The sequence below is a fragment of the Branchiostoma lanceolatum genome, chromosome 14 (genome assembly GCF_035083965.1).
Source record: "Branchiostoma lanceolatum isolate klBraLanc5 chromosome 14, klBraLanc5.hap2, whole genome shotgun sequence".
Taxonomy (NCBI): Eukaryota; Metazoa; Chordata; class Leptocardii; order Amphioxiformes; family Branchiostomatidae; genus Branchiostoma; species Branchiostoma lanceolatum.
Genome location: NC_089735.1, coordinates 8,516,709 through 8,541,288, shown reverse-complemented (window position 1 = coordinate 8,541,288; position 24,580 = coordinate 8,516,709). Strand labels below are relative to the sequence as shown.

Here is a 24,580-nt window from a genome sequence, read left to right as displayed (position 1 = left end):
TTGTTTTTAATAAGAAGATTTTTCGGTGCAGTACAGAGCTATCGCACATCGGAAGTATTTCTTTCAACACCGTATCTTTTATCACTCAGTACTATACCAGTTAATTTCTCAATAAAACCGTTGGGGAGACTTCAATGCTAACTTGAAAAGGACTAACCCTGTGAAGGTAGCCCCTCAGTTTTCAACTAAACACTGTGAGCATTCAAAAGGCAGAGCCGTATCACAGAACGGTGTCATGGCATTTGACTGTCATCAAGTAAGATGACGTAAATATCAGACGACATGAAACTAATGTGAATGTATCGTAATCTTCAATTGGCGATGATGAGTTCCACGATGTTACAAACGATCTCTAGCTGACGTGTAAGTACTTAAACATGAGAGGACAGTCCCATTATATTTACCATATAAGCCCTTCCTAATGTAGCATGGGCTCTGATTGCCCCTCAATTACGTTGGTAAAAAAAGTAGAATAACCAAAGCATTTCACATTTAGAACGGGCACCTTTTGAAAAACTATAAAGCTACTATGCTCTCAGAATCTGGTATATAGCAAGCGCCCATGTTTACGTGCAAGTGAGGTATAGTATACAATGTGTGCGCACTTAGGTTAACATGTTATGTCATTCGGTCATACACAAGGGAACGCATTGATATCAGCCATCTTTCTTTGACAAAAAAATACACCACCGTTTTTCGTCCGCACTAGTCCGCGATCAAACATAGCATAGGTGGCGTGCCGTCACCGAGTCAGGGCGAACTGGGAGACATTTCCAGCGTCCCGGGCTAGCTCTACGGCTCCTAGGTAATCTTCTACCTTCAGTAGGTCCTAGGCGAGCGCGATAAGCTTGAACCGACGCTAGGGCGAATCTTACACCTCTTTGTAAACACAACTTGACATTGAACCGGAGCGTAGATACAACAGGGCACGAACATAAACTCTTTAGACAAAGAGCACTGTCGCAAACGTTCTAGTTCCGCGAGCATGGCTGTAGTTTTAGCAAGGGCAGGACCTCGGTTGAACCGTCAGGGACTGCCCTAAGGGGACCCCCGAAGCCACTTGCTAGGTTGTCCCGGTACAAGTCTAAACAAGGTCCCGCCTTCACCCCCGTACTGCTACACAGCATATCGCAAAAGGCCATAGAGGAGGGTGTCTTTGAAATACTCTAACAAAGTATAACTATGTCTAAAGGGTGTGTGTATGTGTGTGTGTGTGACTTGTATATCTATAAGTATTTATTAAGTCCTCTTCCCTCGACCGTGTAATGGCCAAGCACTGATAAATTATTATTGTGGCCCTCGTAAAAGGGAAAAGAACGTAGCCGTAAAAACGCCTTGTCATAAAAGTATTAGTGCGCAGTCCGTTTTACGGGTCGAACGGAAAACTGTCAGAGAGCTGCTGGGATATTACCTGGGTATGAATATTATAACAGAACTGCGTTTAGAGCTAAAAGGCACAGACTGCCCCTGCCACGTTTTTGTGTTCAATATTATCTCTCTACAAGATCTCTTAAAATTTCAATAGCATAGACCTCCCATATCGACATACACACTCATCTTAGGTGGGTGGAAGCAAACCAAATAGTACAAACAAAAGGGCATATTTCTGGACCTGAATGACTCAGATGTCGTGACGGATTGTTAAAAGGATGGATTTATCTGACGATATTCTTTTACAACGGACAGCTGCGCGAAGGAAACACCTGCATACTGGAAACACCTGCATAAACCACTCATGCTGGAAACACTTACATAAACCACACACGCTGGAAATATCTGCATAAACCACACACGCTGGAAATACCTGCATAAACCACACATGCTGGAAACACCCGCATAAATCACACATACTGGAAGCACCTGCATAAACCACACATACTGGAACACCTGCATAAACCACACATACTGGAACACCTGCATAAACCAAACACACAGGAAATATCTGCATAAACCACACATACTGGAAGCACCTAGATAAACCACACCTCCTGGAAACACCTGCATAAACCACACATGCTGGAAACACCTACATAAACCACACATGCTGGAAACACCTGCATAAACCACACATGCTGGAAACACCTGCATAAACCACACATGCTGGAAACACCTACCAACCACGGAAAATACACACACAACATTCTCATGGATCGAATAACTTGAACTGGTACTCCATTATTGAGAGGGAAACGTTTAGTATGGCGACTGTTTTCAGTCGCAATAAATAAAACATAAGTTTGAAACGGAGGGATACTGGTATGCTATCCAGGGCCATGCCTGTTGAGACAAGAGAGAGAAAGCATGAAAATAAAAGAAAATAGAATAAAACGAAGACACGTCTGTATATGTAACACGCATGTGTGCCTGTATCGTTCGTATATAAGTGGGCGATACCGACGTATCAGCTAGACTTCTAAGCTCCATCCAGAGGACCATACACCACTTAGGTCCTGTCAACATACACGCCAAGTGTATATTCAGTACAAGTCGCTGCCATATTCTATGATTAACACCTACTTCAAATATTTTAATAATACGTGTTGTTCTTTCTACGATTGCCATGTCCCATAAAAACAGTGGCAAGATCTAAGAAAATAGAAAATCACGTCTGAGAACACTTACTCCCTGGATGAAAAACTGATACCTTCCGAATTGTTCATATTCAGTTTTTCTTCTGTAATAATCGGTAGTCTGGAGTTTCCAAAAGAAAATCTTCAAAGACTTTTTAGTTCTTGTGATCTTCGGTGGGGTATTACATTTCTGGGCCGCCTCTTTGCGAAGTGTATTACACACATTGAATGCTGTCTAAGCCCTAAAGAACTGACATGCACTAGTTTCTAGAAAAAGAAAAAAATGACATTTGGATTGATCCAGACTGAATCGCATCATGTTTTCTTGGTGCGACATTTGTACATATAAAATATAAGATGACACGGCAGTTTTAGTGGTTAGGTATTGCGTAATTATTGAGGAGAAATTGCGCAAGCTGTTCCCTATTGTTTTTACATTAAGAAAAGCGTGAAAGAGGGGGGATTTAGAGTGAATTTACCGCTGTAGTGACACCTGCTCATGATACTGACCGGCTGGCGTACAGTATCCCCTCCCATACCATTTCAATAACAGAAAAGAGCAACGCTATACTAAACGGCAGCCACCGCTGCCACCAGTGTTACTATGCGATAGTCACTAGTATAACAGAGCAAGGATGAGACTACCATGAAAACTCTCCAATTTATATATTACAATCCCTATTTTCTATCTAAGCCATGCGTCGTGATATACAGGTAGAGCTTGCCGAACCATATCCTCACAAAGTTAGTACATACGGAAAGCGAATAGTGCGTATACGTTTCACAAATATCCGTATTTGTGGGCACCAACACCACCGCATATCGGCTAGTTATACAAAAATGTGTCAATGATAGGGCTGATAAAACCCTAACATGTCAATCTTATGTCAGTAGTTTTTTTTTTTCCACATATTGCTGTGACTGGAAAATAAAGCGAGCTCTGTTCTACCCCATTTTGTTTTTCGCAAAGCGAAAGCTATTTCATCATGTTTGAAATGTTAACTTGATTTGAAAGCAAATATCATATTCAAATTTGAAAAAAGGAATGGCACACGCAATTTTAGAACTCTTGAATTGATTCATACAATACCGTGCCCTCATAAGGCTGAAGTCTTGTCAAATTACTATCACTGTAAGGGTGTATCTGTCAATTTGCCTCTAACACAAAAAGTGAATTAGGCAACGTCTGTTGTTGAACATGTTTTATCTCTTTTGATTATAAACAGCATGTTGTACAAGTGTGGCTATACATGCTTTTGGACTGGCACATAAATGTGATGTTATACCACCACATATACAAGTCGATCAAGTCCGTTCTTTAATGTAAGGAAACATTTTACAAAAACATAGGCCTTGCAACATGCGTAGTTCCTCTAGATTACAACTTGAATAGAAAAAGAGATGATCATGAATTCGACAACTGATCTTTTTGGGACGGTGAATGCCACAAACCATTGGTTTCAATTTGTTTAGCATTTGTAAAGTGTTGTCAAGCAATAAATATGTCTACAATAGTGTTCCCTTTCTTGTAACAAATTAAACGTTAAGTATCCTATACCTATAATTCTAGAATACAGTAACTGCTAACATGTTTATCATGTCGTATTATATCAATCTATGGAAAGGCAACTTTCAATATTAAGATTTTTGGACTAAGATTTCTCAATGCCCATGTTGTTTTTGTTTTGCTGTCCTTTCCCTGATAGTTTGTCGTTTGCTCTATGCCTTAACTTAAGCATCTCCGTAGCACAACTAACACCAGCATATCTAAACACTTAAGTAAAGTCATCCTAGTCCTTAATATTTTGGCTCAAGAAATTAGATGTGACGGATTAAAATTAAGGTGGCTAGTGCACATGCGAGTAGGCGAGTGGGTCTAAGCCGTCTAAATTTGGGGTTACCCGAATTTAGATAAACTGAGCGCTCTTCGCTACTGTGAAAAATCGGTAATTTGACTATTGACAGACAGCTAGCAAGACATTCAACATATGTAAACGAATGGTTGATATGATATCTCACGGTCGCTGACGCTAGGAGAGGATAGTTTAATCACATTGTCTGATAACAGTTAGTCTAGACGCCCCCCCCCAAAAAAAAAAAACGCTGCAGAGATTTTCAAACGTTATAACCAACAAGTGATGACGCAAACGTCTAAGAATTTAGATTAGTTTTAATTTCGGCTGTGTGGATTATGAGGTTTGTATAGAATTAATCTTTTTAAAAATATGAAGTTTTGCCGTGCTTCGCTTCTACCCTACCCGCGATACACATCCAAACATCTGTTGAGTCAGATTTATCTCTCGGTGCTATCACAGAGGAATTATTTCATTTCCATTTATATAGTCTCTCCTTTATCTAGTAGATCAAGACTTGATGGGTAAGGCGGGGCCAGGTTTCTTGAAGGGCGCGTTACGAAGGTTAGCCCACAAGTCGTCTCCAAAACTCCCCTATCATTGAAGGGCTTGAGATTATAACACTGTCAAACGCCGGCCGCGACGCCTCACTAGCCATAATTGACCATAAAACGACAAAATTGGCCCAAAATAACCTGTCAAAAAGACGGATCTCCCGAGCTACCACACGTTAGTCGCTTCAGTTCAGTCGCTGATAGGATTTTTTTTGTCTCCCGTGCTCGTACTGTCCTCTTAGGTTGATGTAGCGGGAGTCCCTGTTTTAAAATCACGGACAAATGACTCCCCAAACGCTTGGACGAGTTTAATAGAGCGGCGAAAACGTTCATATACAAGATACGTAACTCTAAACTGACATGTTTCAATCTCCCCGCGCAAATCTAAACTAGTGTTGCTCGCACTACCACGAAAGGTTTAGGTAGGTGTCACTCAGGGGTCTTTGCTGTCAATTCTATCCCGTACACACAATCATTAACATCCATACTCTTACAACTCGCTACCAAACTTGAGGATTTTCTAGACAAACACACAGAGAACACGCTCCATGGACATCAACAGTACTTTGACCGGCTTTGAAAACACAAGATCTGACAAGCGTTTCCTTATTAAGTTCTACAAACAATTTTGCTTCGAAATTTTACAATGAATAGTTATAAAACAATCCGAATTCTGAGTTCTGGGTCTAAATATTACAATACTTGAATAAGTAAGTTCTTCACATTCCCTTTTAAAATTGCCATTTTTTTACACAAGAGAATGTAGATTTTTTTTCTAAATATATGCATTGTTTCTTAAACTAAAAGCTCGGAATATTTCAGTATTTTTGAATATTTAGAAAAGATAATTCCCAATCCCGTGTTGAAGAATACACATGTTGACAGCTGTTTTGTTTTTTACAACATGTAAACTTCCATTCACCGCACGCGCCAAATCTTGCAACAGACTAAATAAACAAGACAATAGAGATATAGAAGGTCTGGAAAGTAGAATACACATGCCAACCCGGTCGGACGGCGAGGTAGCGTACCGCGCGCGGCCTACCTTCGGGGCAGTCCTCGCTAGCGTCCCCGCCCGCGGCCTCAGCCGTAGCCCGGACGGCTCCGTAATTGTTCAAATCCTGAAAATTGTCGGAGAAGTGCGCCATATCTCGCCTAGTGCAAATCCTCTTCAGCTTCTGGAGATCCAGGGATGGTTAGGCCAGATCAACCGCCAGTCTCGCGAACATTTGATCTATGGGTAGTCCCAAAAATCCGATATTCCATCTTCGGCACTAAATGGCCCCCGTTAATTTCTATCTATTACACTCTCGCTTCCACTTAAAGGGTGGCGCACTCGATATCGTAAAATAAATGACTTCAATTTTTTTTGGGAAACTTCCATCGAAATTTTCTAAATGGACTTGGGAGCGAGCGCGGTTATAAGCCAGCAGTCATGCTGATATGGATGGCGGAGCCTAAATAGCAGATATGGAGTTATAAAGGCCTATCAAGTCTTGATGGCTTTACTCTATGAATTCGCTAACCGCTCACGAGTGTCAAAAGTCAGATAGCTATATACCCCTTGTCCGCTCTGAAAAATGATGGGCCGGGGTACTCATATGATCTATCACCGGCAGGATAGAAATTATGATACGTTCAGATAGCCGGCAAGAGAAATTGGAACGGTGTAATTGCATACAATCCCTCAAATTCGCGCTCACACTGTGTTCTATTTGCTCTCAGATTTCAAACTAGCCGTAAAAAAATCCCGCTGGTTTTATTTTCAGTACTATAATCTCTGCCGCGCTGTCTTTTCTTGTATATTTTTTCTCCTGAATTTGGAAGTTGAGGGTTTCTTTAGGGGGTTGGATCGCAGGTGAAGAAGAGAAATAGGCCGTACTTGTCTGCGGCTCTATCCCAAGACGTTAAATTGATGGCGGTCGCGCTAGGAGGAGGCAAAGCTCAATTCCTCGACTAAAGCCCCCAGCTCAGCTTGGGTGGAGGAAAACGTTAGAAGCTCGATAACACTGCCATAACGTGCGGGCCGACACCGCTCCCTCAGACCCTAAAGCTTTCCCCTCATGAATAAACATTTACGTCCCGGACCCATTTCCCCTACCTGTCCCGGTGAAAAATCTACCACTGTGGCGACATTTCCGACCCAAGTCGTAGCTATCAAGTAGCAAGTGACAACGAAAACGTAGTTTTAACAAGATTAATGTCGGTACTTGCCTGGAATGGGCAATGGGGGATCCTGGGGTAGGATACTGGTGTCCCGCATAGCGTCCCGCGCGAGTATCTCGGCTTCGCTCGGCAAGTGTTCCATCTTTCCGGGGGTGGACGAAAAAGGGCGAAGCGCTTTTGGGAAATACTGTTTACCTTAAGCCGGGTGACAATGTTCTGTCTTGATACGGGGAGAGGGCGGTGGGTTGAGGGGATTTTCTCTGCCAGATGTAAGAGGGGAAAGGTCATCAATGGCTATGTCACAGGTGACTCGGGTTCAGTTCCGGAGGTCTCACCGAATGGGAGGAGACTTGCGTGCGACCGTGTCTCATGCGCGGTCGGACAGCGGATTGACCCCAGAAGACGGTATGCGCCAATTAGTCCCACTAAAAGGCATCTTAATTTAACTCAGTCAATGCATTCGTTTGGGTGAAAAGAGACATAATCCCACCATTATATCTCAGTTCCTGAACGGCTGACAAAAAAAACCCACACGACTTGATTACGTCTCGACTTAGGAAGGTGGAAAATAATTTGCCCTGAATCCCGACGCTAAGAGCCTAGTGTCACCCTGCAACTTTATTGGGCTTATTCTATCCAGGATCGCTTTAATTTAGTAAGACCGGGATATGACCAAATACGCAACCGTCGAAAACGATAACGTCAGGAGAGACTCGCCCAGCTTTTCTTTCATTGATTTTTTGGGCCCCTTTTTTAAAACTCACAGTTGCGAGTGACGAGCTAGCGACTGTTATATCTTTTTTTTAAGTAAATGATGTTTGATAGAAAGTGAGCGTGCGTGATGTTCTCAACTCGCTGAGTCATTGAAGTTACTACGACTGCGCGGTTGCCTGTGTGGTATCTTACTTGTGCACCAACCAAGATGGCCGCCCTAGGAAATGCCCATCCTTTTCTACAGAACGTTTTTAACTTCGTCTTCATTATGTCAACAACGAGCCGTGTACATTTCATGCTGTCATTATCACGCACCCCGATTTTTGGTCAATTGGGCCCAATTTTAATTTCCGACGCCTTTTGTTGGGAGTATTGTTGTACATCGCGAGCGTTAGCTACGCCGAAGGGTATGGCGCGCAGGGGTTGGGTCGATGAAAACCTATTGTTCATCCACCGCAAGTGTCCTTACCAACTTCCTATCCACTAGAGATGTTAGATATGCTTCAAGTCTAGTCTCAGGAAAAACCTTTGTCTGTAACACCCCAGGCTAAATGAGTTAATGTCATTAACATGTGCGTGTTCATTATGATGCTAGACTAGAGGCATAAGGGTCTTCTAAAAGTGATAGTGCCGTCTGTTGTCGCCAAAAATGCGCTTCGACAATACTTCAAACTGACGGATAAAATAATAAGAACTTTTATTCTTTTTCATAAAGGAAAACACAACAACAAACATCTGGATAGCCAATCACCTTTCTAAAGAAATTAAACGGAGTTATATAACATCAAAAACATTGGCAGCTACTATTTTTTGCCGTTTATGTTCACAATCCCTTTTCTCTTTACGTTGGTTTGAAAAGTTTGGCTTGGAAGTTTAACAATAACTTTACCGTCATTTGCTTAAATAGTGTCAAAGGAAATTAGCTTGGAATACTAGTAGATAATATACAGGTGTGGTTTCAGGTGATGTCGCAAGTACTGTCCGTTTTAAAAGATAACATCTTTATTTCTTTAGATTGGACAGAATTATAACTATAACTCTAAATGGCAAATGAGATAGAGAAAAGGTGTGAAATGTGAGAAGGGGTTAGCCGTAGTGTGGTTGCTTTGTCCCATCTTTACCTCTGGCGATACAATTATAGGCTTTACCCACTGCCAATCAAACCTACCCCATAGAGGTAGAAACACGAGTGACAAAAATTGCGTCTTTTCATGGGCTTTAATTCTTAATCATTATCTTAATTAGAGTGCAGAGAACAAATGCGAATCTCGGAATGACTTCCGATCCCTACATTGTCCTGACCACGCCGTATATTGCGGGGTTTGTGAAACTTGATGGGTCGGTTGTGTGTTGAGTGGTGTGCGGTTGTAGGGTAGAGTTCCATACGCGTGGTGGCTCACATTTCACGTCCACCTGAAAATGTAGACGACATGGAATCCACACGACGTCCATTCTAGGACAAATGACGGGCCATGATAACCTATAATAGTAACGGTTATTAACCACACAAATTACAGTCAGAGATATGTGTGTTCTATATTCCGCTGGCACTGTGCATTCCTTGCAACCTTTCCTTAAGACTCTGGCCCTCCCATCACTAAGGGGCATCGCCGCCACACGAGCGGACTTAGCTGTTGTTTTGGGTGTTGAGTACAGACATCTTCATTAGACCCCCCCTTTCTCTTCATCCCTTCTGGCATCCTTGTGTAACACAATGAGCAAATTGCAGAAGAAATTACAGACAAGTTTGGCAACGCGTTAGAATGATCAGAATTCTACACATTCTTCCGGAGTCCCAGTGCGAGGGTCGGGTTGTGCTCGGACGGAAGCTCGGAGGAGATAAGTGGAGAAATGTTTAAGACCGACACACTTTTCCACCCCTCTTCCTTAACAACAGCTGGAGAAAACCTGTCAGGCATCTGTCAATCATCTCATCAAACAGATGGACAAATGAGAGTCGCGGGCCTCTCAACCATCGCTTGGTGACTGGTAAAAACCAAGACAACCCTTTCAGAACAACTAGGACCTTCGCAAACAGCTTAAAACGTCCCAGTGCGTCTTGTTCATTGTTTTTGGTAAAAAAACGAAGTATAATTGTCCTTAAACATGAAACGTAAATAAGAAACAACAGAGTGCAAAATTACAGTATCACTCCTAGTTGACATACCGAAGTTGTTGTCACAACAAATCGATTGGTTTATAGTATGTTGTAGTCCCGCATTCTGTCATCATAGTAGTACAGACGTGCATTGTATTATTTTCTTTAAGTGAAATAGTGCTGCCTAACTCGATTTATTTTTCCCTTAATTTCTCTACTCAATGGAGATATTGTATTACGTATACCAGAGTATACCACTGTTCAGCTAAAAATATATTTATCCAGGGTTCCTTTTGATATGAAGAAAGAGACTTAATTTTTTCCGTGTCCGCGGTTCAAATACCCGTCTCCTAATAGACGAGACATACAGTATTCTCCATGACTTTTATTCTCCACCGATAAAATAAAAACACCGCATGTTAAATTCCCAACAACTGTGTATGTGTACATGTGTTGGGCCTGTCAACACGTCTAGTGCTATAATCGTCTGTTTTTATCTTACTGATACCAGGGAGAGCGGAGTGAGACCTCAGAAATAGCTTCAACATTTGTTTTGTACCGACCACGTAGTCGTATACACCCAGGATTTCCCGCCATTTAGATAGCTAGGTGTTGTTGTCGTACTGCGGTGGATCAAAGAACTAAAAACACCTGCTTCAGACAAGGTGTTCTCGAGGCAGGTGATACAAGAACACAAACACAGGCGCGCGCGAGGTTTGTAACTGGAGTTTATACCTAAGCACACCAAACATGGCTGGAGTGGCGGGCGGGCTAATCTTGCAGACAACCCGTGCCGTGTGCAGAGTCTTACCCGGGACTTACCACTCACTTTAGAAAACACGGTTGTCCTAACCATCATTATGTAAACATGGCGCCGAGACTTCCTTCACAGACAGCCACTGAACTTTCCCTCTCAAGTGTAGGGATTTGTACACAATTGAGCAGAAGTAGCCTGCTCTACAAGAGCGCAAGAGAGTTATTTTTTTTATCTCGATATTTTCAGCGCGCCGTCTGTTGAGATGACGCCCGCTACAAATCAGCTCTCGCATCTGCTCATACATCATAAGTATGTTTGCGATGCGATGCGACGTTTCATCACAAATTGAATCAGAAAAACACGTTTCGTGTTTACAAATTTGAGCACTTTAATAATTTCACAACGAACTACATCACATTTTGTAGAGGTGTGGTCGATGCTTTTGGACTAAAAATGCCATCGCGTAAAATGAAACGTAACCCTGGGTTTATAGCAGAAAATGTTTGAGCCATATGCGCCATTCTTTTAACTCCATACGAGCATTTGACGCACCGTCTTTCTATTGGAGATCTTATCATGGGTTTCGCAGTGTCAAAACGAACATCTGGATTACAATTTGTTTTCGCCATGCATGCGGGAGCTGATAAATTGTTGTGTGCGTTCAGCGATACTTCGAAACTAAGCTTTCTGTTGATGTGCGAGTTTAGCGTTAAATACCTGTAACCCTTCTTGCGCTTTCGACAACACCAGACATGCCAAAAGAATTAAGCACGGGTCGTTTCTCCAAGCTCTCTCCACTTTAATTTTTACTTTGGTGAGTTTCCAGTACGGATTCTGTCGCGTGTGCGTGTGGGTTAAGTCTGGATTATGTGCACAACTAGAACAACATTTCAGTAAAGTCCCCTTTTTTACGTGACTGAATAGCTTTAAACTTGAGCTTTGTAAATATTGGAGGTCGCCTACAAAATTTCAAGGGTTTTTTTAACACGGGCTATACTTGACTTAAGAAATCCTTTCAGAAAGGTTTTCTTGGTAACATCTTGTTATCTAAGAACATAAGACGAGCCTGACATTGTCTTATCGTTAGCAGTGATCAAGCTCGAGATGGGATAGGGGTACTTTTCAACTAATGCGGCATGAATATTCGCCCAAATCCCCGAGTCCAACTGACGAAATCGGCAAGGTTATTGTCACATCCCTTCCACAAACAAGAGCCCTGAGTCAGGTATTAGGGTACCAAAGCTCAAACGGGTTCAAAATAGTGCAGCCAGCGTGTCAAGTCGGCCACTTTAGCCGGGGAGAGGCGAGGGAGTAGGGGAGACGAGAAAAGGCAGGCGGCGGCAGCCGTTTTTCGATTCTGCGATATCGCGCGCTCGGATGATGGTTTGTTGAAACTCACACTGGAAAATGTACTCGGTTTCAAGAACAAGCGAAGAGGACGGATCGAACGCGTTTGCATCCGAACTGGAATATATTATTGTGTGCTTCAAACAAGAGACAACCGCTGGATGGAGGTTGGGAAATGTCCGTGAAAGAAGAAATGCAACGTACGAAGAAAAAAATGGTGGGTCAGACTGTATTGATGGCTTTCAGCCGCGAACCCAAAAAAACTTTTGCACCCAAAAATTTCAATTTTGGTGTAGCTTGACTTGTATTGTACATCGGATGTTCAATTCTTGGAATTTAGATGACACTCCCATATTCTTTTCAATTCTTCGAAGTCATTTTAGAGTAATTACGTATACAAAAATGTATTACAATAATGTAGCACGATTGTACATAATTTTTTTCAAACAGTTATTCTATCAAGAATTACAAATTGGCATACGGCTTTATATCCGTACTCACGCTATTTCGGTTTGCTCTATTGTGCTGTGGAAATTAGCTTGGCATAAAAAATTATGGTCTAATTTCTTTCGCTCACTAAATTAAAACGTGCACACAGCATTCTCACGAATATGTAGTATTGAATTCATCAAATACATAGAGGAATATAATGGGAAGAAGTGTGACATAATAGACGCTGCGTTTTATACTGTACAATACGAACGTTCATGCTTCAGTCGTCCCTTTCGACCTTTTCGAAGGACATGCGTTTCTTTTTCGCTGGTGCATGATACAAGGAGTATGTTTATTTAGTAAATATTTTATGCCATCCCATTTTAGAGAGCTCAGGCTCGCATCAACGTAAGGTAAAAGAAACTGGCGCTGCCGTCCGTTTGAAAAGAACACCACACCCTGTCAAGCTGAAACAGACACATAACGACTCGATTTCACCCTAGTTTCGTGAAAAATACATGAGTCTACGGTGACAGTGTTTGATGAGTTCCATTCTGGAGCTATAATTGTGTCCATTTTGGACCAAATCCTCGAGTAAATATTCATTGGGCCCGTGCAAATAGCGATGAAACATGTATATACGCATTCATAATTCAACGGGAACGAGGAAGAAATTCTGGGCGATCGAAAGTTCACTGAAACACGATGACGAGTAATATGCAGTATTTTCAAGCTACAATACACGGAAAGTCTAATATACTGTACTAAAGAAAAGGTTTATCTATTTGTCTGGAAAAATACACTCTAATAGCTATTGATATTTGTGTGATCAAATGTTATGTTTCTTTGATTATATCATTTTGAGCTGAAAATGAATTCACCCGTCAACTTTCCTTAAAAATAAAAACGTCAAAATTCTTGTACAAATCAGTAAAAACTGATACGGACGAAAAAAGTAATTTCATTCAAAGTTGAGATGAGTAGAAATGTCGAGATTTTATCGTTATATTTACGTTCGTAACTTTGCAGCCTTTCCACAATAATACTTGGGTACTAAAATATACCAAAATCACCTAAAATGTCCTTCTTAAACGCTAAATGGCATAAAGATAGGAATATCTAGGTTTTAATGTCAGTGTTAGTGTTATAGAAGCATTGGAAGGAACGTAAGTCAGACGCGTTCATCCGCTTTGTTGCTAAGGCGCCGTTAAAGTGCGTCAGCCCGCTGCTTGCACGGCGGCGATAAAACATTTTCAGCGGAAATATACTCCACCCAAATCCGCCCGATATTTGCCTGGATTAGACCCATCCACGCACGGTATATTCCCCCCTTCGTTAGAAAAGGATGTGAGGAACCAAAATTCCATATTTAGCGGCTGTACCCAGGTGCAGGTATCTCCCAAAATGTTTACCTATGTATTTATTTCTCAAGCGAAATCGGCGCCGCCATCTTTCTGTCGGGACGTATTGGCTAGGGCTATTCCCTTGGAAATTGTCCCTAAACATATTCTTGTTTAAGTACGGGTCCCTAGCATTGCTGAAATGATTATTCCGCAGGGACTTCTAAACGAAAAATGCTCCCCAAAACGGTTAAAATCTGACACATTCCGAAACTCAATAAACATAATGCATATTCTTTCCCACAACCTTTCCGTGCTCTACCTCCCTCTCTCAAACACAATTGCGCGAAAATATTCGACATATCAGAACGCAAACGACTACATAACCATAATATGTCGTTCTGCTTTTGTACCGCTAATCCATGTAATTTGACCGAATGATACTTCGACATAATTTCATCTTCAAAAGGACTGGCCAATTACTTTCCAATTGGAACATTAAAAAAGAACGTAATTTAGCAGCGCGTTCCCCATTATAGATCACTCTCTCGTGTCGTATCACCCCAAGGCACTTTACGACATCAACAAATATGCATTTAGTTTTAACGACCTAACTTCATGTCGAGTATTAGGCAGCATAGAAAATGTGCTATTAGGAAGGGATTAATGCTCGGGAAATTGAGATCATATGGGGTGCAAGAAAGGGGTTCTTGAAACAGGCATGTCAACTTTCTCAACACAACAACGATGTATAAGAGTATATCATTTTCAACAGACATTTTGGAAGGGGAAACTCATTCCAAAAGCTTGCATCTTTTTCTTCTCAAAATCTTAAAATAAGAAGCTCATATCATACACAAAATTGCAATATTTAAACGACGTACAAGTACAAATAACGGCAACGAAAACGCTTTTTTAAAAATAGCAATTTTGGAGCTCCGTATTCCCTCTCGCATAAATGCCACCAACATAACTTTGGAAAAATCTGACATACGCACCCTTAATCATAGTTTTCTTGTTAACCTAAAATGTAAACGAATAGTAGAAATGAAATATATCTTGTTGGACCCACATTAGTACGTAAAATGTAGCATCCAAACTAACACGAGTAACTGATATCTTTACAAGATTTCAAACTGTTCACGCGATTCGATATGGTGACCAAAAAATCCATGTCCAAATTTGAATCATGAAATAACTTTTTTCAGTTTTTAAGGTTCTTAAAACAGGTGTGAATCAAAGCATGTACGTTTAATGTTCTTAAGGGTGTTTCCAGGGTAAGTTAAGAGCTGGAAACGTAAGTAGTATCTCAGCAAAGGTGTTGTACGCTAGGATAAAGGAAGCTAGGCCGCGCACAAACAATGTCGGGGCGTACAAATCTGACGGATACGGTGCGTCATGTTCTGTGTGGGGTGGAACCCAGGATTGAAGAGAGCTTTACTCTGTTGACTAAGTGTGATGGGAGAGCTCAGAGAAAAACAGCACTTTTACCTGACTTTTCCCGTACATCAGGTGGCGGGCATTACTGAGCGTACATTACCGTATTTAAAAGAGACTTTAGGAAAAAGCCCTAGGCTAAAAAATCAGCGCCCGGCTTGTGGACGCGCTTAATGTCATATCTTTCCAAAGGTTTGCCGCTTTGGTGTACACATCATAGCTTGCTCGTTTGACATTTAAAATCTAACGGCTAGAAACCAAACACCCGAACAAACACACCAGTTTTAGGTTGGGAAGATTTGGGCATTTCTTTTTAAACCAAAGAAGAAAAAGGAGATAAAATAATAGGATTTGTGTACATGGGAATGCGCCATCGTATTTTACAATCGTCTGAAAACAGCGCTATATGTCTAAAGCGTCAATGATATTCCTGTTTTTACATCATCCTAGTTTTATTTGTATTTCTTAAGGGCCTTAGGACACTTGTATAAGGTGTTTATAATGCTATATACAGATGAAGAAGAGATTTATGTTCCTTATAGCCACTCGTGTCGACTTCGGGTAAACCGCATGCAAACATACGCATTTCTAAACATATCTGGACGGCGCTTTATAACGAAATTTCAAAAATAACGGCGAACTCTATTTACCAATCGCGTTGCTTAGCTGACAGGTATGTTTGGTATTGTAAAGATGAAGCCTGGGTGACTTTGTTGTATGGGAGTAACCGGTTTGTCCGGTGTTGTACGCACAGAGCGCATATTTCTACAATGACATAAGTGTACTCAAGCATGGTGCGTAACAGTGGCTCTTCTTCTTTTCCCGCGTGTGACATCTACCTTTATCCCCTGCGTTTTTCTCCGAGATGTAATCCTCTTCATAACGGAACCAATTCGCCCGCAAAAACACATAAACTACACCCGTTGTTTAACATAGTCATGCTAACGATGAAAGAAAGACCGCCCGGAACCGTGCAAACTCCATGTCAAATACTCCCTTCTCGTATTCTGTGTACCGTAGGACTCGGAAAAGCTCGCTGGGGGAAAATCTAAGCCGCAGGCCGAGTTAAAACCCAAGCCGATTTCGGCGCCATCCTTTTCTGATCAAGTGACGAATTTAAGGTAGACAGAGGGACCAGTCATGGGGGTTGAAGCCCCCCTTTTTTTACCTGGGCGTCAGGAATTCGCGCCGCACTCCTCTAAAAATTCCCTGCCCTCTTTGACCCGCGCTACGCGCTGAACAACATTTCCGCAATCTCCACACCACTTAGAAACATCCAGCGGGAAGAAAATACAGACTCCGCGCTTTTTACCCTTAATTCAAATATCAGGGATTTCCCTCTAGAAATGCGTGCTCTCTCAACTCCCCTGGAAAATATGGAAGGAAATGGGAAATATCTTACCGGTGGGTGATTCGGGCTCTGACTCCATCAGTGGGGTACGGAGGCAGTGACAGACAGTCGGAGGGAGAGTGCGGGTCGCAGTATTTGAATTAGGCCTCTTAAGCCCCCATAAAAGTGGCTGATTCTTTATGTATGTTTCATATGTCGCACTCACAGATAAGGCGAGGTTTCCAGTCCACCAAAGGGAATCATTTTTGAACGCTTTTGACGGCGACGTGCAATTTTTTCGTTTGCTATCTTATTAATGGAACCCGAAGTCACAACATATCTAAACCTACCTTAACAAAATATCTAACTAACCCATTTTTAAAATGAAATTCCAATCTTGATACTTGATTAATCTGTCTATGGTTTTGTTCCTTACGAAACAGTTCGTTCAAACTTGAAATTTAAGGACGCAAAATTGAAATGTTAAAATACTAACCTGTTTTGATAATGTTATATATATCCATGTCGCACGCGCGCGCGTGTGTTTGTACGTATAAAAATGAAGTAGATAGATTTCAAAACGAATTTAAGTATCCAATTTAAGTTCAAAGTATGCAACATAAGTCCTATGTTATATGATATATTCTTCTTGATTTTGAGTTATTCGTGGATCTTTAATAGAGGGGCGTTTCGGCGGTTTTTGAGCGGAGTTATTCACAATGCAGGACGGATAAGATCCCATCATGGCGGATAAACCTACGGGAATATCTCCCCACCTCTCCCCTCTACAACCTCCCATAGATATCCCTCGGATCAAAATTATAAATCTGACGGATCAACATTTTTTTCCACAATTACAGTTTGGCGTGTCTGAATCTGTTATAACTCGATGTGATGGAAAACATTGGTGAGAGGAACACGTGGTGAGAATTGTAGACAGAGAGAGAGAGAAATAAATAAATGGGCTAGGAGAAAATGGTTTGAAAGCACTTTGAGGTGGGAATCACTGCAGGGTGCACACACATATAGCGGAATGTGATGTATTCCTTAGTTGAGTGCCAAGGAAAATATTTTTTCTGGACGGAATGGTAGAAGAAGCGGCGAGTGTGGGTGAGTGCTTGTGTAGTGTTTAAAGGGGTTCGTTTCTTTCTTTCGTCACGCGAGGGGATTTGTGAGGGGTGGAAGTGGAAGTGGTAAGAGTCGGTCACGTTCAGGAAATAGCTGGGGACAATCACGTCACGCAAAGAGCAAAGACACAGTACGAAGGATGATCTTATACGGCACAGGGGTGACTTTTAAGATGCTCCGAAGAGACGGTGCACATTTTCAAACTCATCATAAATTCAAAAAGGTCTGTAAAGTTTGGAGATCCGGACTTGAACCTGGATGAAGAACGGTCGATACGGCCCGAAACGCGGACTTACGGACCCGGTAATAACGAAAATCCCGCTACACGAAACGAATATCCTCGCTATAGCGTTGGGCAGAAAGGACGTAATATCAGATAATATACACGTGCAGTTTCGCAAAGCAAAGGGATGATCTACTTGGAAGATGCTTGGCCCCCAGGGTCACGCTCATATCCCGTTCCATCGGCGGTAATTCTTGCTGAAATTCGCGGCAAAGCTCGGTCCTTTCCCGGGGCACTTGTGCTAGCGGGAAAAGGTGACCCCAGAGGGGGAACACTAATGGAGATATTAACAGGGAAACGTGTACTCCAAATTGAATCAGACATGATTTGATTGATGTAATTTTTAAATGGACTGCTCATCTCCGCTGTATGAATAATTTAAGGCGACCCTAAGTGACAGAAATATTGCTCTGAATATTTCAACACCGGAGAACTAAGTGTTTCGGGTCAGAGAGCGCGCCCTTTCGTAAAGTTCGCCTTCAAACTTTTCTCATTTCTTTTTCAGTGCGTTCCATCACGAAATCGTCACACATTGTGCCAAGGGGGAGAAAGGATTCTCTCCCTGAAGCGAAGGGGTAAAAAAAACGATCGATAACTTGACACACGCGCGCAGCTTGTGAGAAATTTTCCCGGCGAAAACTTCATCCATCACGCAAATCCTTCTGTACGAACTCTAATTGAAATTAACAAGAAATCTCGAGCGAAATTAGCGCGCCGCTTCTCGACACAGGGGGTGAAATCGACATTAAGAAAGGTACATCGATCACAAGGGCTATAATATGCAAATTGACGAGTCGGGATGGTTGAGGATCAACCTGGCCATTTCCAGCACCAAAACGTCACCCCAAGGAATTGTCGAAAAGGGGGTATTTAGACGAAGTGGTCAATCTAGGCGAAAGGAAGATGTGCTTTTAAGTAACGAGGGAGATAGATGGACGATTTGGACACAGGAGGGATCAGGCAGTCCATCTTCTCTGGAATAGAGCCCCGGTTTAATCCAACCCACTGCGAAGTGGAAAGAACGGCTCCGGGCAACTTAGTGTCACCAGGTCACCAATACCACCTAGATGGACGGCCTGGGCGACCACACAACAAAACTAGGACGTGGAAAGTCCCCTCATATGTCCCGCCGATGGTTATCTACCTGCCGTCTTTTGTTTGACTGTTTGATTGACGGAGAAAGATTTCTAAGTTTCATTATAGCGCGATTCGATCCTGTCACCCGGCTGGATTCCCCTCCCGACCCGTTTATTCCCTCTCCCCGCCCTGAATACAGGCTTTAAGTCCTTATCGCCGGTGGTGATTCCAGTCTGTTGCCATCAGTGTTTTTTATCTGGTCTCACAAATTGGGTGGGCCGTAACGTGCATTCATAGTCAGGTGAGATGGTTCGGCGTGATAAACCTCCCAGTGTAATGGACCTCGCGACCTCCTGCCGTCGACAGGGGCGCATCTTCTGCGGATGAAGCTGGCCTAATCATATATTCCAGGTCTATGGTTTAATCATGGACCTTGTTAGCGGGGTCTGTGGACCGTAGAGGACACCAGGCAGGACGCCCTTGACAGAAGGGCAACTTGTTTTATGAAATGATTTGGCTGTGATCGTGTGTGTGTGCGAACTTTTGTCAGAACTCACGCCAAACCACGCGAGAGTTCAATCAAATTTGACAAGAAAAAGAAACACGATAGTTTTAGAAATACGAAGTCCTTAAAACTCTGAATCTAATAACTTCACAATTTTTGTGATGATAATTGCACGAGACAAAAAAGTTCTCAGCCTGTCGAAGAATTTCGGGACGTCCCCTCGCAAATATCGATTTGGCCGTTTCCATTATGTTCTCTGGGGCGATTTTACGACTACTTTCCCGATAAAGTTATGTGTAGCCATTTTCTCTGACACCTTGTCGACCCTCGCCAGCTCAATCAAACGCAGGAGTTTAACTCCTTTCACGAGTTTTACTATCGGCGTGACCCCCGTGCCAAGTTTTGCTGATTCGAACCTAAACAATTTCTGCCTCCTCACTTAATGACTTGGGCGACTGTGTGATCGTATCGGAGAGAGTTTGGAACTTGAACCGTTGGCGGGTTCAGTGTCAATTAGACGTTAGAAAGACTGCATAGCAAACCCTGACCCCAACTTCAACAGGGCACGCGGGATTTTCTTCTGTCTATAACTGGCTATCGACCTTTTGAAAGTCGCCGGTGGGGACTGGTGGTGCCTTGCCGCCTGGGGGGAGGGGGGTTAGAAGCGGATGTGGTTTAAGGGTCTTGACAATGAGCTTCTTAAGGCACGGAAGGTGGTGTGCGTGGTGTGAACTTATCTTAAAGGAAGGAGGAAGACTTAAGGAAGTGTTAACCAAGGACACGGTGTCTAGGAGGAGGACGGAAGGAGAGAGATGGGGTGACAAAAATGTATCAAAAAGAGACCTTTCATGTCCGCAATTTGATGTAGTGAGAATGAACGGTATAGCTTAGTGTGTAGCGACGGAAATAGGTTTGTGACAGATAGTGGTTGTGGTGCGACGTCGTTTCCACCTGGTAGTGTTAATGTTTGGGAGTTGAGGAGCTAAAGGCGTCAGGTGCTCGTACAAAATGGGCGACAGCGCGCCGAGTCCACTCCCTCCTCCTACCAGTCTTAATTACACGAGCGATCGAAGCCCGTTCCGACGCCCAGCCATCGACCCGTTCTCTCTACCTCCTCCCTGCCGCCCTCTCTCCGTTTTGATAGCGCCTACTCTCTCCAGCTTGCCCCGGCGGCGCCTCCCTCGCATGTCGCCGACGGCCTGTCAGTAGAGCCAGCGGCCCTCGTTCATCATTCGTTATCAGGGCTTCTTGTGTAAGATAGGAAATTGGACTATAGTCTAACCTAGCATAAGCGTCCTCAGAACCTGAGGATTTTAGGGGCTCCGCTTGTTGATACCGAAAATTATTTTCCTCCCGAGCCGAGGCAAAACCCTCCGTCACATTGTAGCTTACAGAAGTCGCCCGGCTGAAAGTAAATAAACGTTAGGCCGACTTTATTTGCCGTCTGTTTATATCTTAGCCGTCACTGTTTCAAAGTCGAGCTAAGACCCGATAGGGGACAATTTAGGCGTATAATACTCCAGCCTTCTTCACCCCTAGTCTCTATAAGGTACTACGGCTATTGGGTATATCCAAGTAGCTTAAAATCTGAGGAACCCTCATCCGACTGTATGCATAGTGCGGTTGCCTATAGCTCAATATAGTCTGGGTAGTCTCTTCCTAATTCCAAAGTTCTTTATCGCGAAACTCGCCATCACCGTATCATTACCGTACCCTAATGCCGGGTTTTGCCTCTAATTTGGGGCTTTGTTAATTTTTCCCGCGTCGTTCATTTTGTGATGAGCTTAGCTCCAAATTCAATCTATCTTTATTTCCCACCTCTTGCCGCTCAGCGCCACAGACATCTCTCTTCACTCGATTGTTTTCCGAGATTGGCCCGGGGAAAATTAAAGAAAATCGCTGATGTGGGCTGGAATTGACATACGGCGTATACCGGCCTTGTCTCTCTTCCCGAAATCGTCAACTGTCAATTTACGGGCATTCCCATCAAAATGAAATAGATACGCTCGTGTAATATCCGCAATATCCAGCATTTTGCAGGCGGTAATCGAAATCGGTAAAACGATACTTCAATTTGGAAAAGCGGCTCATGCATCGTAGAGTAACCCTCCTAAATCTCTTGAATAATACAATCAATTTCGGCGACAAGAAAAAAGCGGCGTAGTCCAGATATCAAAAGGAGAGAATCGTTGAGAATCAAACGAAGTTCAGAAAATGAGTGGTGGTGAAAGATTCATGTGGACCGATATGAAGGCCCCCAGTCAGACGTATTTTCGGCGACGTCAAACTGCCTTTCACCTTCATGTTTGGTTAATGCCGCCAACTTTAGGAGGCAGGACACGTTTGTTGTGCAAAAATGGTAATTTCAACCTAATCCTCTCATTTCGCTGGCTCCGGAGAGGGCTAACGTAGTGCTCTCTAGAGAACGTTATGGCCATAATGGTTTTCTCTTATTTTATGTGCTCATTTGCAAGGTTAGTTATCTTTCTAAAATAGCGCAACCGCATTTATTGGAGCGCGCGGGGCCTGTCGTGAGTCGTGCCGGCGGGGAGGAGAAGGTTTGACGCAGGTGCCCTTCGGTTCTTTGAAGCGCCGCGCGGATTTGTGGGTAAATTCTCGCTAGCTTGGTTCCCTTCTTTGTAATAAACCGTGGCAGCTTTCACGAATGAATATTCCTGTGCACTTCAAACGCTACAGATCTGTACCTACACCGAGAAGGAAATAAGGCAAGAGGAAAAGACTTTAAATGCGGGTGGTGGCGTGGGCCCTCTTTGAGCCCGCCGCGCGCACAGCTATTAAAATGGACGCTTATTGGGTTAAGCGCCCAAGAACTCGTCCCAAACCCTGAAATCGAAGTCTTGCTCCCGGCAAAATTTCCTGGTTAGCGCCCAGGAAATGCGTGGAGAAAAGCCGTATCGCTTTGCCGTCTAAGCCCTCCTAAGACTTGGCAAGAGCTTTCCTTGATCCGGCGACCTACTCGAAGAAAGACACCGCGGACGACGTGAAAGAGTCGACATTAAAAGTGGTGTACACGCGGCACACCTGCCCCCCTCCCCACCCCCACTCAAACTCTCCAGATCCGTTACATTTCACAAGTTCGCAGCGGCCCTGTCCCCCTACCGTGTGTGGAGCCCCGGAACCTTGTGGGTCTGGCGAGTGTGGTTCTCAATGTAAACACAGGGATTGAGAGATGTTGCCTCCGTTCAGATGAAAGCAAACGTCCCCTTCTTAATCCTAATACCTCATTCCTAGAAGCTACTCCGTAAGAGACACTAATATCCCCGTTTGAGAATGCATTAGTTGAAAAGGCCATCCCACCACGGTGGTAATACCAGTAGAGTCGAAAGCGTACGCAGAGCGTTAATACATAAAGTATCATGCTAAGTCCGAAAATCCTTAAAAAGCATGCTACCGTTAGTCTCTCCTCTGTCAGATTCAGAACTTACCGAGCGCCATACTGAGCGAAGGGAATTAGGACAAAAATCTCGACAAAGTCTCCGTTATTTTCTTTCCTCTCACACGCCAAAGTTCACTACGGCTACCCAAACACGTCATGTTGAGACCCCAAAGTGCTTTTTTCCGAAGATAAAACTCTTTGACTCAAACCCTTGTATTTTCTAAGAAAGCAGAAGATAGTCTGACCGGGCTGTTCAATAAAAACAACGTTTTCTGACAAAACATTTCGCGTTTGGAGGTTGGGGTTTGTAGGTATAACGGGGAAATATATCTGAAGTACACAAAACAAAATATCCACAAAGTCTTAGAACAAATATATGAAAATGTATGCATGTGCATATACAGGACATGCCTTGCTATTATTATAATAAAACCACCGGTTCCACAACGCTTCACTAAATGTATTTAGGTATAATTCAAGAATGTCATCCTCTCATCACAAGTAGGTATTATATCATTCAGTGCAAATATTGACTGTATAGCCTCTCTCTATATGCTAATGCTATACAAATATTGATATATACCAGACAATACACAGACATAAATACATGTACAATATCTTCCAAAGCCCGGGTATATGTCCACACAGAAGCACGGGAAATATGACCGTATACGTATTACCCATACTTTCAATTCTTAAAAAAGAAATTAATTGCTTTTGTAACGAATGAAAATCAAAAGTAACAGGAAGATTTTGGTTCAAAATACAATTTAGAAATCAGCGTAAGGACAACTCAAATAGGACATCATTCTAATGTAGCAATGCTGTTATAGAATTTACTAATTTGTGCGTTTCCACTTAGTAAGGATAATTCAAGAAATGATAAAATGTTTTCACATAACTTCCCTCATTTCAACACAAAAGACCGAAAATCTTTAAAAGTCATGATTTAAATCAGAATCATCCACGACACTTGCAAGGAATTTACTAAAATGATTATGTCTGAGCAATAAGATAATACAACAGAGCAATAAGAATACAAAGCCATAAAAGTCTTTGTAAATGTGATAGTATAAACGCAACTTATTCATACATTTACATTCTTGTTGAATTGACTTTTTTTTGCAAATAATGCAAGAAAAAGACATTCTAGACTGTAGACAGGTATATTGTAACATGTGGCGTGGGGAGGGGGGGCGTTGGTGCACTATTGGACTACTTGTGCTTAAATTTGTGCCTGTTTTACCTTTGTTTATCAGCTACTGATATAAGTTAACTTGCACTGATCTCAAAAGTTATAAAACTGGAGTGCAGTGTGATTTTCGGCCTTGTCTACTTATTATCATAATTATCATTTAATACACGTATAGATGACACAAAGTCAGACAATGGTCGACTTGAGCATGGTTGAACAAGAAATAGCCTGAAATGACCTGACTCGCATCTTTGTTCAAACATCAATGTTCACAGTCTACGAAATAATTGCTTTCAAGTGATGGGCACATTCTTTACCACAACTTAAACCTGCCTTGATTTATTTGAAGGAATTCTTGGTAAACGTGGCGAGGGTAATTTTAAAGGGTAGGGTGACC

At 42.6% G+C, this 24,580-nt stretch overlaps 1 protein-coding gene across 5 annotated transcripts in view; it reads right to left on the bottom strand.

The window, feature by feature from the left end:
• The window catches only part of LOC136448544 (pituitary homeobox x), an 83,124-nt gene that overhangs the window by 10,007 nt on the left and 48,537 nt on the right, over positions 1-24,580 (bottom strand). The window contains exon 1 of one of the 5 annotated variants that reach the window (XM_066448155.1): positions 7,192-7,420. The exons of the other annotated variants lie outside the window; for them this stretch is intronic. Within the exon in view, the coding sequence (XP_066304252.1) occupies positions 7,192-7,285 (94 nt within the window). The 5' untranslated portion in view covers positions 7,286-7,420. Of the gene's footprint in view, positions 1-7,191; positions 7,421-24,580 lie in introns of those variants that run through there. 5 annotated transcript variants of the gene reach the window in all.